The following is a 19,547-nucleotide window of genomic DNA, read 5'->3' on the forward strand; positions in this document are numbered from 1 at the left end:
AGAGCTTCAGTCTCAGTGCAAAGACAGTGTCTTATCCATTGAGCTGCTGCTTTGAAAGTACAGATTCCAATTGAGTTTATTGCTCCGCTCTCACCATAGATTAACTCCAAAAAGTAAATCTTCCAAGAACACAGTGACAATAACAAAATAACAATAGTTATTTTCATTATTTTTAGAAATGGATTATGGAATGCTAATAGGACTGAAAGCTAGTTCTGACTGCTAATCCAGATGATTCTATGAAGCGTTGTTTAAGCTTTACATGTATTCTATGAAAACAAAGACGTAAGCGAGAGAGTTTGCCAGCAGCGCATCAATGTAGGCAATACTCGAGTCTATGATCATGTTTTAAAACAGTAGTAATCTTGCCTACTCAAATGTCTAAATTTTAGAACTCTCCCAAGCCCCTGATGACTTGCAGCAATGAGTTATATGGTGCATCCACATCATGTGATTTTTGTATTTATTAGAATTATCTGGATTCAGCCTGTCTCAAATATTACAAGCTTATGAGAAGAGGAGGATCATATTCAAATTTTTTCAAATTTTGTTGCTGCTGTTCCGAAATTCATATTCTTCCTACAAAAATTGGTTAAGAATGATCTTTTGGTGACTCTGAGCTGCAACAAGGTCCTGCCTTTCTCCCTTAAAAGGGTGGGCTCTCCTGGAGAGAATCGGCTGGAAGGATGGACTGTGAGGGCCAGAGGGTTTTGGGATACATGATGAGGTTATGGCCTTCCTTCCCACTGGCCACAAGCCTGGCCACGATTGATGTTTGTGGGCCATTGCCATGGTAATGTTTTGCTGGTACTTGTTTAAAAACTGTCCTTACATGTATTTTAAAGGTTCCAAGTAGGGTATAAGTAAATGGGAGGACATTCTGTATTTTTATGCTTATATTTGGGAATTATGCATTCCACAAATACACGGGAAAAACCTTCGGGTATTCCTTTGGCTCAAAGCAGGTTTCTGCCAGTCCCTCAGGCATAAGGACGTGCTGCAGCACCAAGCACTTGATGCTCAATCACGTTGCCAGTTCTCGCTTTTTAGTGCTCTAGTGTTTTCCTTGGCATTCTCCGGTAGTTGCTCGTCATAGTAAGTGGTAACTAAAGCAGCTGGAGTGACTGTGATGTGAAGCAGAAGTGAAGCTCGGTGTGTTCCTCGGCCGGAGCTGTTCCGGGGCGGCGGGGCCGGGGAGCCCGTGGGTGTCAGGGAGGAGCCGCGGAGCCCGTGGGTGTCAGGGCGGAGCCGGGGAGCCCGTGGGTGTCAGGGCGGAGCCGCGGAGCCCGTGGGTGTCAGGGCGGGCCGGGCGGAGCCGCGGAGCCCGTGGGTGTCAGGGCGGAGCCGCGGAGCCCGTGGGTGTCAGGGCGGGCCGGGCGGAGCCCGTGGGTGTCAGGGCGGGCCGGGCGCCGGAGCTCTGCCCTGCGGAGGAGGCGCGGCCTGCGGGGCAGCCCCAGCGCGCTGCCTTCCGCGGCTGCGGAGCGCCATTGCCGGGGCCATGCGTCTGCATTCCGTAAACGTTACACATTTGGAGATTGCGAATAAATTCTCCAGGGCTAGAATTTGATGCTTACCTGCTTACTTTCATATTAGTAAAAGCTCTGGAGAGTAGCTGTTAAAGGAATAGGGGATGAATTTTAATTACCCTGAACAATTTTCAATTTTTATTTTTTTGTTTCATTTGTGTAGTTGCCCGTTTCTGTTTAAAGCAAGGAGTAGTTGAGGGGGAAGAAAGCCCTCATTTTAGTGAAAAGGCATAAGGGAAGGGACAGATATTTTCATGGGTTTAATTCCAAATAAAACCATGCTTGGGGTGGTTTTTTTTTATTATTTTGATGGAATACAAGTGCATTTTCAGACTTTATATTTTCAACTTTATCAGCAAAGCAGTATTTTGCTAAGAATCTCTTGCCAGGAGAAAAGATGACTTATTTTGTCCTCATTGACTGTTTTTATTCAGAAAGCAGGTGGCAGCTATCAATTCCAATGCCATTTACAGTTCCAATTATTTTACGAACCCCAGGAGCTAATTACAGCCCTCAGGCTCTGGCAGTCAGCTGATTTCATCATGCGACTCTTTTGGCCATTGCGTACCTCTGAGTAATTGTCTATTTATGGAAAATAAATTAATAGCTGCTATTTCTACTTGAAAAAGAGGACCTGTGAGTGTGTAGGTTGAGCAAGTGGGTTTTAAAGAGAGGTAGAGAGATTTAGAGAGAAATAGGCAAAGGGATCAATTGAAAGAATAAGGGGTGGAGAGGAAGGATGATGTCAGGATACTAAGGGAAAAAGTTAAAATGAAGGGGAGAAAGAAAGCACGGTCCTAGAAAATTGAACAGGAGAAAAGCATGACACCACATAGCAAGATATAGTGTGACAGGAAGAAAAAAGTAAGCAAAATTGTGGGAAATTATACTTTATTTCAGTATAAACCCATGAAGATAAAAAAAAAAAGGTTCATTGAAAAAGTGAATTCTGACTCCCGAAAAGTCCCTGATCTAGTTGAAGATATCTCTGCTCATTGCAGGGTGCTTGGACTAGATGACCTTTACAGGTCCCTTCCAGCTCAAGCCATTCTGTGCTTTTTGTTGCATGTACCTTTCTGAAAATGCTCTTGACCTAAGTGGTGCTTGCCTTCTTGGGTGGCTTAATGGAAGGAAGGGTTAGATGTTGTCTTTGTGTGACCATATGATTCATAGATAAATATAACATGTGCATTTTAATATAAAATACTGCAGTAAATCATCGTGAGTAATTATGCATCCTCTGAAAAATTCCAGAAGTGTTTTGCAAATTATATTTTTGATGCAGTGGAAGTAGAGAAGGTTTTGAAATTATTAATATCAGCAAACTCTGCCTGCAGGTTGTGCAGACAAATCTCTGACATTATAAAGACTGTTACTACTTTAGTGTCATTGATATTTAGTCAGACTTTTGTTGGTTTGGGGATTTTTTTGTCCAGAAGTTGCCTACAAAATAACCATATGAAGGCAGAAGGAGTAATAAACCTTTTAAAGATGAAGAACCAAAGTGATCCTGCTGTAGGCCAGGACTTGTAGCAATTTGAGATTAAATTTCAAATATGTGGTGCACAGAACTTAACAGTGAGAAAGAGGAATGAAAGCTAAAAGTAAATAAATTAAAAGTATATCACTCTCTGTTAAGAATAATTGTTTAAGAAATCACCAGTTGTAGCATAAACTGGAGAGGCAAGTGAAGTGAGCGTGGAACCTTGGCAACAGAACAGCATATGAAACAGGATTTTTTAAAAAGGCCTGTAATTAACTACATGGAGCACCAAAACAACTGAGATCTGGTCAAAGCTTTCTAAACAGCATTTCTCTGAAACATTTTACTGTATATCTGCATGTGTTCACTGCCTTCTATTGAAATCTTGCTTCTCTTCAAATCCTTTTTTAAAAAATACATACATCCTTAATAAAGATATGCTTGTTAAGGTACCAGCTTATTTGGAATGATGTGACAGGCTTCTCAGAATCTTGTAAAATACATGCTGGCAATTTAATGTAAAATAGTTCATATCACTGTATGTAATACTCAGCAATCTGTCTTCTTCCCTTTCAGATCAGCTGTTTCACGTGCTGGCCATGCACATGCGCCTCTACAGTATAGACTCCGCATACAATCCCTGGAGGAAACTAACCCAGCCCTCGCAGGATCAAAATTCAGAGCAAGTATTTTAATTTACCCAATACCAGTTTTGCCTGGTGAAAGAAACATCCTTACAGAGGGACTTTGGGTAACTTTGTCTTAATTTAAATTCTCTGTGAGGTATGCTGTTGGACTTAACATCTAAAAATTGTATGTATGAATTTGTAAAAATACGTTTTCCGATTTCTTTTCCATGAAAATCTGACAAATACCAGTTCTGAGCTAAAGTTTAAATACACCTCTTGCAGGCTTAAGCACATGCAAATTAAATAGTATTGGTAAGTGGACAGGGCACTGCTGTTCTTGATATGGATGCTCAACAAAATTTACATTGAGATAAGCTGGTAGCTTATTGAAAGTTGAGTAATGATTAATAGCTGTAAATAGATCTAATATATGTGAGAAATATTTATATTTTAGGCTAAAAATTTTCATCAAACTTACTATTTTTAAGCAAGTTACTTACCTGAGTTTGCTTTTAAAACATGAACGTTACATACGCAGCTGTACAAGGATTAACAATATAATAAATGAAGCCATGTACTTCGTTCTGCAAGGACTCATCTCCTTACTGACTTAAGACCCATCACTTTTCAGATTCTACCTTGATGACGAGGAGAAAGGTTGCTTGCCTAAAAGCAGGTTATGATTTTTTCCTCATAAGAGGAAAACAGTACTTTTTTTTTCTCTTAGCACCTTAAGCATCTTCTTCATACTAAGCTCTACATTTTGTAACTTGCAGTTATGTCAAAAGACTGTCCTTTTAGTGCCTCTCCAGCTGTGTGTTTGTCAGTGCTTCTAGGAGCCTGAGGTGGAATACATCATGCAATTTCAAAAACTGATCTAGAATTGTGATGCCACAACCTAACTGTGAAGTGGGGAAGACTATTAAAACAATTGTTCTTGTTTCTAGTTTAAGATTTTATTGTTCTCTTGGATCCAGGCTTCTTTTTGCAATGAACATTAGGTTATTGGAGTAATTAAACTGTATTAAGAGATTCATTTATAAACTATTAGCAGAAGAAAGCATCAGGCATTTTATAACCTGAAAACCTGTTCAGCATGCATTCAAACTGCTTCGAGGGTCTGTTTTCATGTGATTCTGATTGAGCCCTGACCTAGATTGAGCAGTGGGATGATGTTAATAAATTTGGTGTATGGCTGGCTGAGTTATGTGCAGCAGAACTAAGATCATGTGGCCAGAATGGCTGTGGGACAGATCATGCACTTCTCATTTTGGCATTTGAAAAGCTTGCTAGCTTTGGAAGTAGCTGGTGATAGAGGGGCCTACAGAGCTGATGGAATCCACCATGCATTGGTCATGTCAAGGCTAAAGTGCAGTACGTTAGATTTCATTAGGCAATATTTTGAATCACTTAGAAATTACTGGTACTGTAGGTCTGTAATGTCTTGCTTTGCAGAAGGGATTGCATGCTGGGAATGCATTTGAGCAGTTCCTGTGTTTTCTGCACTGGTTTTCAATATTTCATGGTAGACTTGATGATACTGGTTTGGCACAAAGTCCTAAATGGTTTGTAGGAAGCTACAACAGAAATAGCATCTGTTTTACCATGAAGTAATTTACTGGTGAGATGCACAGATGCTTTTGAGCTGGAATATTTTTGCTCACTCCTTGGAATGTTTTTCCTTCCTTAGTCTGCAGGCACCAGAACACTACAAAGGAGGCAATTTGAGGACATGTTTTTCATGTATAAATTGGAGCATAAAATGAGTATCTGTAATTATGCTGGAGAAATTTGAAGTAGTAGTTTGACTTGAAGATGGCATTCATAGGATTGGTGTGCATGATCTGATTGCACACTTCTTAGAGTCACGCAGCCTTTTGAGATAGAGAATAGCACATTTTTCAGGTACAGGAAAGAGTACTCAGAGCAATTAAAAGGTGACACACTGCTGAAAACTGAAAAAGCTTAAGAGGATGGTGGAGAAATAATCATTGCAGATTTTAGATGTGAATGGCATTCTGCTCCTTTGAAGTTAACCAAGTCATCTAAATCATCAGCCTGACCTCCACATGAGACTTCAAGCAAAGACTTACAGAAAAAAAATGTCAGTGAGAGAAAACGTTTTATATTTTCTGACTGTATTAATGTGATTCCAAACAATTTAACTTTAGGGAAGTCACAGAAGCAAAATAAATTCAAACCAATATGCCATCTTTTTCTGTTTAATTTTCACTTTAACTTATTATTTGAGTTGAAGGCAGTTTTCCAGTGAAGCTAGTTTAATCTTCATTTATTTAAAAGGACAATTTTCAAAATGGAAAGAAAAAAGCCCCCCACACATGCAAAAATCTGTGGAAAACAAGTCCCCCTTACATTGTATTCCCATTCTTATGTAATTATAGCTATTTTCTTTAAATATACATAAACATTTACAAATAGAACTAACCAGATGTAGAACCCACAATTTTTATCTTAGTTTTCTACAACTCAGCTGTCATTCTTCATAAACAATGCCTTAGATTTCCTGTGTCTGGGAGAACTGATCAAAGTAACTTGTAAAGAGTCTCAGAGAATTGCTTCACTGTACTTCCCAAAACCACCAGTTTTGTCCAGTGTCTTCTGCAATTGCCTTTAGATCTCCTTGTAGCCGAAAATGGCAACTGAAAGGAAAGATAGGGAGAAGCTCAAGCAGCCACAGCAAGGTTAAGTAGAAATAAGGAAATCTTGAGCAAGAAGATAGCCTATCAAGAAGGGCCTAAATAATGTGAGCTTTTTGGAAGATAAGGGGGCAAAAGAAGAAGCGAAGTCTGGTGAACTGTGAATGGTTTAGTAGATTAATTCTCCTGCGCAGTTTATGTTGCAAAATTCAATGTACGCTTGGTCCCACAGGCTGTACTTAAGCAAATTGTTCTTCTGGGGCAGATCTGGTTTCAATAGTGATCAAATAAACAATTATTGTGGCGCAAAGGGGGAATAATAGCTTCTGGCAGGGGGCAGGCAAGGAGCAGCTGGAGGCAATAATTACTAAACCCAGATGTGAATTTAATGGACTAGTCCAAACAGGCACAGTTTCAGGAACAGCAAACATGAAATGAAAGGATATACGTGCTTTTTAAAATTTAAATCTCTACGAAGGCTGAAATTTTTCTGTCTATTTTGACAGACAGAATATACCAGCAAAGAATGGGTTGATAAAACATTAAGGATCTTTGCAGTAGAAGCACTTGGAGGGAGGAACTGCATGATAAACTGAAATGCTGGGTTATTTTTTCTACAGTGTTTTGCTGCTGTTTCATTCTAAGCTAGATCACTTCAGAGACTGTTTATGGTGTCATACTGGGGCAGCACACTGCGTCTCAGGGATAGGACTGAGCAGCTGTGCCTAGGAACCTCTTAAGTCACATCTCCATCACAGAAACTGTTGTGAAATGGGGAAAAAGCCCACGGTTTTTGTGAAGATACTCTGAGACAGAGAGAGTAGGATGGTGGGATAGTAGGGTTTAGTTAAGGTTTATGCCAGAGGTGGTCTATACATACACATGCTGGAGCAGGACTTATGTGCTCTATTCCATACAACAGAAATCCTGCCTGGAACAGCTGTCTCTCAGGACATATGTTGCAGTACATAGGTTTTCACAGTAGTGCCAGCTTTGAAATATTTGCTCTTGGCTGTTTCTTCCTTCCCCTGCACTATAGCTCACCATCTTCTTTGGCTGTGCCAATGTAACTTGGGCAGGCTGCATGAACAAAGTCAAGCAACACATCCATGTTTTAGAAAGTTTAAATTGTATGAGTTTGGGAACGGGTGACAAGGGACTGCTGGGGGCACCGTGGTAAAAGAGAACGGGAGATGCCCAGTGTCAGTACTGTCAGTGAGTGTATAATGAGAAACTGACCTGCTGTAAAATCTGCTGTGACACAATGAAGAGCAAATATGAAATTGTGATTATATCCTAAGGTGCAGCCAGAATAAATAGTAGAATTCTGCTTTCTTGCAGTGAATGTCAGAAGCCATGTATTAGTTTGACCTCTCTGCCATCTGGGATTTGTGTGCTTTGCTTCTTATCCTGCAAATTGTGAAGAAAATATAAGTTTGCCCTAGTTAATGAAGCCTTAGTTTAGGTGTACCTATATCCCTGTGTCTCAAATTTTCTGTGTCAGACAGTTCAAAGAGGTGGGAGGCTCAGAATTTTTACTTTACTTACTGAATTTCTACCTTCATAACTATACTTCATAGTTAGCGTCAGCCAAAAATGTCTCTGGTTGAGAGAAGAGGGAATGTTGAGCATAAATATAAGGAACCACCATAAGCAAAATGCTGCTTATTTGAGAGTACAACAGAATTTCCCATTTCTCTATATCCATTCCCAAAGAAATTACTCCTGCATAACAGCTCTCCAGAATACAGAGGCAGTTTCTCAGCTGTCAGGTGATAGGCAGCCCTGGTTTTGGCAAAGGGAGAGGTGCAGCCCAATTACCTTGGGCTGGAGGAGAGGTCATTTTCCATAGGGAAAGCTGAGATTTACATTTTTCATTTTAGGACAAGTTCATTTTGCACTGTATAGTTTATTTTCATCACCAACTCCCTTTTAAAATTTGATTCAGCGTACAACTGTTACACATTTAAAGAATTTTGTATTACTATGGTCCTATTTGCTGTTGTACATGCTTTCTTTTTATTAAGTGCTTCTGTGGCACAAGTTTTTGTAGTCAGATTTATCAAGCTTGCATATATGCGTTAGAGATTAACAGAATGGACAATTTCCATAAAATACATTTCTAAACACATTTTGTAATTTCAGTTCCATTTTCATAATGAAGAAGTTTCTGAGGCTCTTAACAAATGACAGAGCAGTTTTCAAGTGCTTCATGTGCTGCAGTACTTGATGTAAGCAAAGCAGCTTATCTAAACCCCTGACATTTAATGTAGATTTGCTTCTCAACTCTTATGAACTGAATAAATTAGGCAAGTAATTTAGTTGGTCCTGCATGTGCAAATGAGTTCATTTATGTGTGATGTCGATGCCAATCAATTATGGTATTCTGTGTATGTGTGTATATATATATATAGAGAGAGAGAGATAGATATATATATAATTTTGACAGAACTGGTATTCGACCTAATTGTTACATGACTATTAAACAATATTGATACCTCTGTTAGAAAGAAGTGTTCAGCTAAATGTGACCAGAGGGAGTCAGATTTTTTAAAATGTTATTCCAAATTAAATTTTTCCGAAGTTTATATATAAATTAAGAATTAAAGATGAGAAGTAATTGAAGGGATGTCCATGGTTTTAAAGTCATTACACAATGAGGTTTATTTTAAAATTCAGTGTTGTGGATCATAAAGTAGAACTAGCTGTAGGTAAAATTAGAATTAGAGAGAGACATAGTGAGATGAGTATCTTCATGGCCTGTATATTTTTGAAAATGAGGCTTGGCAGTATGATACAAATTTTTGCCCCCTTCTCTTCTTTAGAATTCAATATACTGATTTTTAGAATATTTGGGTTTTGTTTAGGATACTCACATATACATGTATGTGTGTGTTTTTATATATATGTATGTATGTATGTATATTACAGTGCATTGAAACAATAATTTTATTAAATGATTGATTATAGCAAAAAGGTTATAGATGGTGTTTATTCTGTAGCTGTCTGGGTTCATTAATTCAAAAGGACCAGTTAGGCCATGTTTTCTCTCCCCTCATTTTACAAGATCAGTCAGCCATGTGACCATAAGTGTTCTTTTAATCTTCCTCTTGTATGACTGCTTCCATGTGTTAAAACTCATATCACAGATGACTCCTGGAAGTGCCTTCTGTAGAGAGAGGCCTGAATTTTCAGGAAATCAGTAATTATGTAGTCTTTTTTCAAAAGCAGGATCATGTTTATGGGCCTCAGAGATGATGAACTGGTTGAATCCTCAAAGCTGTTAGAGGACACTATAGATCCCACGCATGCATCCACATACCGCCACATGTGGGCAGCCTTCTGCAGTCCATAGACTGCAAGAGCTCATTTGGTTCCTTTGCAGCGCTGGTGGCCATTGGTAGAGGACTGCTTTGCATGGGAGATTCGGGGTCAGTGAGAGCAGGAGTTCACAGCGTGGCTCCTGCAGCACAGATCAGCAGCACCGCTGCTTGCCAAGGGCAGTAAGAACCCACCCAGCTCTTTGCACCTCTGCGTATTGCAGAAGGGGAAGGTTCACGGGGAGGGTGTGTACGATATTTTATCTCAAGCTGCTCCTGCTTGAGATCTCCACCATGCCCCATATCAGTTAAAAGTTGGAAGAATGATTTTTCACCATTTTATTTTTTTGTTGTTGTTGCCGTTTGACTCAGCTGGTGAACACGAATACTACTGTTGGAATGTTGTTGACTATTGCTACACAAAGCTAGTAGCTACCTCCTATCTGCAAGCATTTTTTGCTTTTTAGTGTAGGAAAACAAGATGATGTTACATCAGTAAATCTGGATAGTTGAAAAGTTTGTACTATCTCTGTGCTTATTCGCTTCCTTCTAGACATCCAGGGAGTTTAATAAAAAGACTGTGTGTGATTGCATAATCTCCCCTGTCATGGCTGCTTGAGCCTTCATTTCTTTACGTGAAGAAAAGCAATAGCTTTTCTAAGGTCTCTGTTTTCCAATAGGAGCATTCCCTGTAACTTTAAGTGTGTTTTGAGGATTCCTTATTGTTACAGCCTGGTTACATGTCTACGTGTGAAATGCCATGCTTTGGAAACCAATTCAACTGTTTGAATATTCCTTGACTCTCTACATAGACATAATGAGTTCAGGCAGTTTTGAATGTTTTAAAACATTTCAACACAATCAGGTACCCAAATGGTAATTTCTTCACGAGTTATTTTATGAGTAATTACCATTTTTGAATTGAGATCCATTCTAAAATTGAGATCAGTTAGCAAATTGTCAGGTATTAGGATTCTGTAAGCTTGAAATCAAATGTAATAATGTAATTAAAATATGTAATAATGTAATTAAAATAAATACAAAATGAAATATGAAAATGGGTTTATAGTATCAGGAGTGATTTTCTTTTGGTTTTATTTTCAGGCTGGTAGGTGAAGAACTGCCAGAAGTTCCTGTGCTTTACAGAGATGTCTCATCCCTTTTGCTTATCCAGATTTTAACCATGCCTCAACCATTGCACAGAGGTATGTTACAAAAATACGTATATTTAAATTATTATGTAGATGAGGCTGCTTTCATGATGGTTTGCAGGATGGTAAATCATAGCTGATCTACTGTGTATTCTAAAATAATGTTTCTGCCTTATCTACAAAAGGTGGCATTGAACAGAAGTTTTTGTTCTGAGTTGACAGGTTTATCTGTGTTCCCTGTCTTTTTACCTTATCAGTCAACTATTCATTAAAGATACAAGAGCTGAGCGGAAACTATTAAGTATTTCTACTGAAAGAAAAGTGTCCTTTGTTTGACCTTCATCTTTTGCTTAGAGGGACAGCTCAATACTTCAAGTTGAACTTAGTGCCTAAGGGCTAAAAATTTGAAAGATTGTAATTTAATTTGAATTTCAGAGTCTAAATTGCAGCAGTGTTATGTAAGAGTTCATATATGAAGATAATAATTGCTGTAATGCAGCGGTTTCAGTAGAGACAGTATAATTATGAATAACAATTAAATAGATATTAAAAAATTAAATCTTTCATTACTAAAATCAGAACTGTCTTAAAACCTTAATTTCTTTTTTTGTATAAAAGGACCAGCCGAACCTGGTTCCTCTTGCTAATAGGTAATTAGCTCTAGCTAATAGGTATGAACCCCTATTCCAGAATAGGGCTTCAGACACTGGTCTCTGGCTTGATTATTTGTAATTGTACCTTTATTTGAAAATGAGGAGAAACAAAGCAAATGTCACTTTACTGTTTCATTGACAATGAACAGAATATCTCCCATGGGATCTGTGTGGCAGTTTTGATATCTGCCGAGTTTTGGTAGTTTTTGAATAGGTAAATTCAGGAATTGTTCTGCTCTTGATGCTTGCACCTTAGTAGAAACTGTTTCCCATCAGAGGTGTGCAGTCCTTGGTATTGAATGTTTAAATTCAGCTAAAGTGATTCTGTATGTATCCATTAACATTGTGGGTTTGTTTTTTCAATTCAATACACTTAAAATCATAGGATCATTTAGGTAGGAAAATACCTTTATTACCATCATATCCAATTGTGAACTACATGCTTAGGGATTAAGTATATCCAAAAGATTATTGGAATATCAAAATACTAAAAGAATAAAATATTTTGCATAGGAAGACTATTGTCAAAAATGTACTTTTTAAAACTAAAGTTTAACTTAAATAAACGCTACTGGAAGGACTCAATCAAACTAGTATAAAAACAGCAAATAAGAGTTTAATGAGACTGACATCTGAAATTCAGGGAAGGAAGTGCTGAAGATAAAGCCCAAACCAGTGGTGTCTTTGTAGTCAATATCCAAGCATTGAATACCACTATTTAAGAAAGTATATTTTATCCTAGAAAAGACAGCATTCAATTAATAGTAAGGCATTCTGTGGAGCATTCTGTGAAATGTCTCGTATCAGCAGCATGTGTTGTCTTTGCTCTTAGGTTTATTGTAGGTTGCAGTTGAGGGGGAAATGGCAAGTGGCAGATAGAAAATAAATGCATCTATTTCAAATTTGTGAAGCATTAAATTGGAAATAAATTGCCATTTATCTTCCTAATTTTTGTTTCATCAAAATGGTTAGGAAAGTCTTTCATAATTCTTTGTTTGGACTTGTAGAGTGGCGTTCACAAAAATAAATCATAACAAATTTGTTTAGTACTTTTACACAATGGGTGTGTAGGTCACAGAGTCAAATTCAATATTATTAATTCTTTGTAGAGGGCTGAGGTATAACTAAGGTAAAGTGGCTTGTGAAATGTCTCATGGTAAGCACAAGGTCAGCAATGGGGCTGAACAAAATCTCTGTTTGACCTTACCGCTTCCTGAATTGTCTGTGCTGCCTTGCCCTTGTCAGGGGGTGCAGGAGCTGTGGACTTGGCTGTGCACTGGGATACACACAGGAGGCTGATGCCTATGGGTGTTGACAGATATTTCCAGTATATTCCTTTAAGAATAGACTTAAGTTGCATTGTGTCCTTCATCAAATATGACATCTTTTTTTCAAATTTGTAATTAAAATCCTTTTTGTTTACACCATGTGTTTTTTAAAAATAGAGAGTGCTCTTTAACGAGGACTCAAAATCTCATCTCTTGCCCTTCAGATGGCAATTGTATTAACTTCCCTATTAACTGTTAATTTTAAATTCAGACTGGGAATTGCATTAACTTCCCTATTAACTGTTGGGTGGGTGTTGGTATCTTTTTCAATCTGACATAGATTAAAGCAATAAAAATGTCATTACTGTTCAGCCTCTTCATTCAGAAGAGAAAATTGATCTGAACCTATCAGAAAGAAAGAAGACTGCTACAGAAAAAAACTTTGTCATGGAGGTCAGAGCATTTACAAGCATTAACCAATTTGCAGAGAAGGGAATGAGACTGATATGTGTACCTCTGTGTAGTGTAGCAAGCAAAATAAACACTGTGTTTAGGATACTAAAACCATTTGTGAAACTTTTTTCTTTCGCGTTTTTCACACTAGGACATGGGCAGAACTTTTAAAAGCTTCAGATGTTTAGCATTTTGTTTGAAATTCTTGAAATTGTCCAGGGCTAAATGCATAATAATCCACACAGGAGTTTTCTGGTTCAGTTCTGTGGCAGTTGTTGAACAGAGGATGGAGTGTTCATGATGTTGTGGATTGGGACTCCATACAAAACAAAGATTTTTGCTTCCAGCTCCTTTCTTACAGAAATAGCAAATGATGGTGTGTGTACAAAAATGGAGAGAGTGGATTGGTGGTTATCAAAACCTAAATCTGTCTTTGTAAATTGAATTCAATACACCCCTCCCCCCCACCAGTCCTTTCTGCAACACAGTTTTTGGATGCTGGAGTCATTTAATTGAAATTGGATATTGTTTCTTGTTACCATCAGTTGTAAAAAGTTTTATTTTCTCACCGCCTGACTTGAGACCCTGTGTACATTTTTCTAGGAGTACAGTGTAGCTTCTAGTGATTTCAGTTCCTGCATTGCACTGGATGTAAAAGGTAGCATGCTGATGCAGGGTGTTTGGAAGGCAGGCTCTGTGTGAGGCGGGTAGGTGCCCGGCAGTGGCCCGGCGCTGTGCGTGGGGCCGGATGCCGGCAGGGCCGAGCGGCGCTTGCCACGGTCCTGCTGCACAGCCTGGTGGTGCTGAGACATGGGCTGCTAGGAGACAGCTGCAGTTTGGGAGTGCTGGATGTGTTCCAACCTCAAAGTTTCTTTTGGGAGTTGAGACCAGCCTCTGTGGACTCTGGGAAAGGTTTTCTTCTCTGGTGTGTAAAACCTGCATTCAGCCCCTTTTCCTGTAACACTGCTGAGGCTCAGCTGCTGAAGAGGCTGACCTGGATGTTCTGACAGATTCTTTTTTTATAAAGTTTGAATGACATGCAGCAAAAGTGCAGCAAGCAGCTTTCTGCCAAATACTAACACTTTTTAAAAATTATTGGATAAGGATCTTGACTAAATATAGTATGGATGTTATCAGCTTGAATACTATCCAGTTTCAGTGTGGAAGCTCAAATATTTATCTGTATCTTGGAGCTTTAATATACCCTTTCATGGATTATCTGAAGTTCAGTGCTGTCTCCCTTTGTTCTGAAGTCATGTTTTCAAAGAAGGCTTCAAGCTTTTGATCAAGAAGCATATTTTTAAAAAGTTATTTATACGAAGATCTCCTTCTAAATTTAGTAAAAAAGGCCCTATGTCCTTAGTTTTGCATCTGGTTCTCTTTGTGGATTCCTTCTGTCATAGGTATATAATCTAACTTTATATATTGAAATTAAAAAATTTATATTATTGCTAATATGCTGATTTAGCTGCACATTTCTTGCACTAATGTTAAAATTAGAGTTCTAGAAGTGTTTCCTATTTAAACTTAGTTTTTAAGGGCGTTGGTTGATGCAGATAATGGCATGAGATGCTTTGAAATTATTTGGTTCCAAAAAGTTTTAAAAATAGGAACATAAGAACATTTCTCAGTATTATTCAAAAATAAGTACAAAAGTTCTGGATTAGCCTGTTTTGATTAGATTGGCCTAGCCATAGTAATAATACTTTCAGACTGTGAAACTGTCAGATCAGGGGCAGGAGTCCTAAATGCATTTCAGTGCAGAACTTTGCTCAGTGGTTTACTTCACATACTTGCAAGCTTTAGAATTATTAAACTGAAAAGATGATGCAGCAAAAGCACAGCCTGCCTCAGGGGGCAGCAGGAAAACAGCACACAGCCCTCACAAGCACACTGCAGGAAGTCAAGTAATTTTTACTTGCTCTTTGCAGTAAACAAGAATGCAACAGCTCTAGCATTACAGGTACCTACAGCCGTCAAATATATGGCATGTAAAGAGATAACATAGTAATGAAGTGATAATTGATGCAGTGACTGATGTTTTAGTATGTATCCCATGGGATGTTTCTATGACTATAAAAAAGCCTTGGTGCTCATTACACAACAGGTGGCCTCTGAGCTGCTCCTGAGATATTTTCCTAAGGGGAAAGAAAAAAAAAAAAGATGAAGTTTGTGCAGAATTCAGGACTTCTTAAGGGTGACCCAGATGTGGGAGTGTGCAGTTTTTGTCCAACTGTGGATTCTCCAAAAATGTAATTCATAGTAATTTATGAGTCACATTCATGTAAGTAAATACAAGAGAATTCATTTAATTGAAACATAATATGGGATAGACATATTTCTGGTGAATTGAACAATTAATATTAAGGACAATAATTCTATTTAGCAAAAACCGGATTTTTTTAAATGTGCAAAGACACCCAGTGTTGAGCACTGCAATCACCTCAGCAGAGCTACAAGGTGGAGCAGGCTGTGGCAGGCTGGTGCCTGTTGACAGCAGTCTGCCTTTGCTGCTCTGCATGCAGGGGGTTTCGTTCATGCTTCCAGTGTGAAATTGATTTGTGTTGCTTGTATCTGCTGTTGAGGGGTTAGAACTCAGCACCTGAGTTCAGTTCTAGCTATGATTACAAACTCTTAGCTCGGGCCAAAGAGGCAATTTTTACAGTTCTCTGAATGTGTGTGGTTTCGTCTCACAGATTTCAGTCCCAGAAAATTTCCTGCAAGCTTGCCTGCTGTTATTCTTCAGGGGCAGAATTGCTAAGAAAATGGAGGTTTCAGCAGAGATAAAAAATATGGCCTCAAGATCTAGTGGGATCTGGTAAATCCTCCCCTTGGGGAGATGTGAAGAGGAAGTATCGTTGTAATGCTGCCTACTCTGGAAGGAGGGGATGAAGTACAGGACCATTCATTGTCATGTTTAACGCAAGCTAGGAAGATAATAGGGAAAAGTTCATTTCTTATTATGCAATTTAAAATTATCTTTTAGATGTTCAAATTGTGCTTTCTATTGTGCTGTAGTTGATACTCACATAAGATTATACTCAGAGACATTAAAAAGTTTCAAAATCCACATCTGCATTGATTTGTAAACACTTGTTACACAAACAAACAATTGTTATTTCACAAATTTAATTATGTACTCAAGTCCTAGCTGTGTATATTTTATAATCTAGTAGTGGGTTTTGATATTAGATGCAGGAAAGGAGAAGGAAGGTGTTTCATTTCCCTGGCCTCCTCATTTTCACATATGAAACTCATTTAAATCCTTTGGGAAGAAAGAAAGAATGTATTTAACCCAGTTTTTGTGAGGTGCTTATGTAAATTGTTTTGCTTGACTTCAAAGCCTGAGAGGACTTCTTAAACCCCTCAATTTTTTGACATTTTTTTAGATATATATTAGTTATGTTTATGCTTAAGGAGTGGTGTAAGTGATGACAGAAATTTCTTTGATCTGCCTAGATTTAAAAACAAACTAGATAATTTGGGACTGGAAATAGAGCCTAAAGTAAAAAGAGAAAAAAGACTGATTCAGTATCTTCATTTCAGCAAATGATCTTTTTTTTCTGTTTCCATTTTAGGAAGTCTTGTTTTGCTTCTGTTGCTAGCATCCCCAAAAAAATTCAAAACCTTTCTCCTGCAGCCTAGCTGTAGGAAATAATAGCCCTTTAAATATTTTTTTAAAAAATCATAAAGATCTTTGAAGATACAGTAAATGCCAGTCTGCTTTCCGCCTTCCGTCTGTATGCATGTGAGGTCCAGTAAATAGGTACTCACTCAAGAGTGTTTTGCAGCAAATGTTTTATGGCAGGATCCATATCTGGAAGTGAAGGGTTAGAAACTGATATGCTAGATGTTCTTGTGGTGGTTTTTAAAAAAAAATATTTTTTACAATATTTGTATGAGTGTCACCCCTGATGGGAGCCAGAAGAGATGGTAGGATATGCATTTGCTTACATCTACAGTAATCAGTAGCTTAACTTATGTAACCTTTAGACAAAATATAATCTTGTATTATCACCTGGCCACTAGGATGAAGTCGCTGCTAACCAGGATTAAGGTGAAAATAAGGAGCAGTGGAAAATTACTCGCCCTGTATTGTTCTGTTCATTATGGCTGCCAAGTCATTTCTGAAAACCAGTAAATACATGTTGGTTTGTATGTTTTGAGGGGCTGTTCTTTCTATAGCACTTCCTTTTAATTTCAGAATTATTTCCATAACTAGAGACTCTGTAATCATTATATTTGCTAAAAATATCATGTGTTAAAAAATTACTTTCTTTGTTTTACAGAACACTTCACCTGCATTATAAAAGTGCTGTTCACTTTATTGTATACTCAAGCCTTGGCAGCACTTTCTGTTAAATGCAGTGCTGAAGATAGGATGGCATGGAAAGAGTCAGGAGCTCTCAAAAAGGTTGGTTAGTTTATTAAAACATTTATGAGATTCTGCTAAAATATTTCTAGTATGAATGTAATAGATACTTCTGCTTTGCATGTATTAATTTGCTTCTGCTTCAAAATCCAGTAATTTGTTTCTGTGTGTGGAATTTCTGCAGGTTTTTTGTATATGATGAGACTTAAAAGTTTCACAATCTTTGTCTTTATAGTTTCAGTCTCTACTTTGTTGCAGTGATTGTAATCAGTAAATGCAGCTTTCCTTCCTGTGAAATGGAAGTCTTCCTGTACAAACCATGGGCATTGATCTGATGCATTTCTCTACAGGAAAAGCACGCAGCTTTGTTGGAGAAAAAAACCCTCTTGACTTTTCCAACTTGCTTGTGCTATTTGTGGCTAGCTTTATAAATTTCTCTCGCTATGTGGTCGAGAGTGCTCATGTGATGAAGAGACAGAGAAGGAAATTTGTCACTATTGTTTCCTTGACTTCTGGTAGTATTTACAAGTAAAGTGACCATGCATCTTTCTATTTCAGTTCAGCTGATTGAATGCCAGTTGCCACCAAAGACCAAGTTCTCTGCACTAGCACCAGCATTCATTTAATCCTTCAGTTAGCTTTTTGCTCCACAGATTGGTTATCCCAGAAGGTCAGAAGAATGCCAGTGTCAGACCAAAGGAAAGGATACAAGGGTTGGGACCAGGAGAAGAAATGGGTATTACCCCTTTATACAACAGCTGGGCCTTAGATGTAAAATGAAATAAAGACTGAGAAGTATGACCTGCCTTTTCACATGTAACTTAAATTTGTCATAGTGGTCAGTCAGAATTCCAAGGTCTTAAGGACAAATTATCTGCTGCTGGCCTGCTACTCTGAGAAATTTTTTACTTTGGGATCACTGGACAGTACTTCATTTTGTTAGGTCCCTATCTAGCCCTTATTTCAATATAATGTCATTGTCTTAGAAATACAAAGACATTTGCTTGAGGTTGTTGCTAGTGATCAGGTTTTTTCATTGTTTACTTAAGTGATTCTCAGGTGATACAGAATTTTGCAGTTTAAAGCACTCAGTGTATTGGCCAGTGGTAATCATACAGCTCCCTGTTCCTCTTTCCCAGCCCTTTGGCTGCCCTTCTCTTCTTGGGCCTATCCCTCATCCTCATGCATCACAAGGGAAGCTGAGTTTTAATTTAGAAACCCAAGTTCTTTCTTTAAAGTTTCTTTAACCCCCAGTGGTTAGAAGCATATGGTTCAGGTTGGCTTTTTCTTCTCTTCTGGTAAGATAGACATTTTAGTCCTGGGATGACTACACAGATGACACTTCACTTAACTTTTGTCTATGGAAAATGCCAAGTGAATCTATTACAGTTTGGTATTCCAGACATTAAACATGGGCTGAAAACTTTGCTCTATGTTTATGTCAAATGATCAAACAACGTGAAGAGTTTAATTTCTCAGCAGGACTGAGAGGTGGAAAGTGTACTTTTGAAACCCAAATTCACCCTCATAACCTTTGCAAGGTGTGTTACAGTGTCCTAGGAAGCAGACTGTAAAATGCCTGTGGAGTAAACTTCAAGGAATAACATGGAAAGGAGGTTTGTCTTAGCTGCTGAATTAAGTGTGTGTTGCCTTCTGGTTCTTTGACTGTAAGCATAAACAGTAAGTGTGTGGTCCCAGTATGAAAGGTGAATACCCCATCTAAAATGGAGAATGAAAGTTGATGTCAAAATGCACTAAAGAAACCAACTGATACATCACTATGTACTGAAGTAGTTGGTTTCTTTAAAGAATCACAGTAATGTCCCACTCCCTTGTTTGTTGTGTTGATAATATAATAACAGAACTCAAAAGTCATATCCAGTCATCTTTTTCCAGGGTAGAATTTATTCTGACTTGGAAAAATACTTACGAGAATACTTCCTTCTCTTTCTTAAAGCTTTCTGTGTTGACTTTAAATGCAATTGCTATGGCACAAAGTTAAGTGGCTATTTATTCTTTACACTAAATATGTTTT

The 19,547-nt window shown here is 38.1% G+C and overlaps 1 protein-coding gene across 4 annotated transcripts in view; it reads left to right on the forward strand.

Moving 5' to 3' along the window:
- Positions 1 to 19,547, forward strand: part of UBR3 (ubiquitin protein ligase E3 component n-recognin 3) — a 104,135-nt gene that overhangs the window by 75,790 nt on the left and 8,798 nt on the right. For all 4 annotated transcript variants that reach the window (XM_038141793.1, XM_038141794.1, XM_038141795.1 and 1 more), the window contains 3 exons: positions 3,586 to 3,691; positions 10,720 to 10,820; positions 17,430 to 17,554. In XM_038141793.1, the coding sequence (XP_037997721.1) occupies positions 3,586 to 3,691; positions 10,720 to 10,820; positions 17,430 to 17,554 (332 nt within the window). The remainder of the gene's footprint in view (positions 1 to 3,585; positions 3,692 to 10,719; positions 10,821 to 17,429; positions 17,555 to 19,547) is intronic.

The sequence above is a fragment of the Motacilla alba genome, chromosome 7 (assembly GCF_015832195.1).
Source record: "Motacilla alba alba isolate MOTALB_02 chromosome 7, Motacilla_alba_V1.0_pri, whole genome shotgun sequence".
Lineage (NCBI taxonomy): Eukaryota > Metazoa > Chordata > Aves > Passeriformes > Motacillidae > Motacilla > Motacilla alba.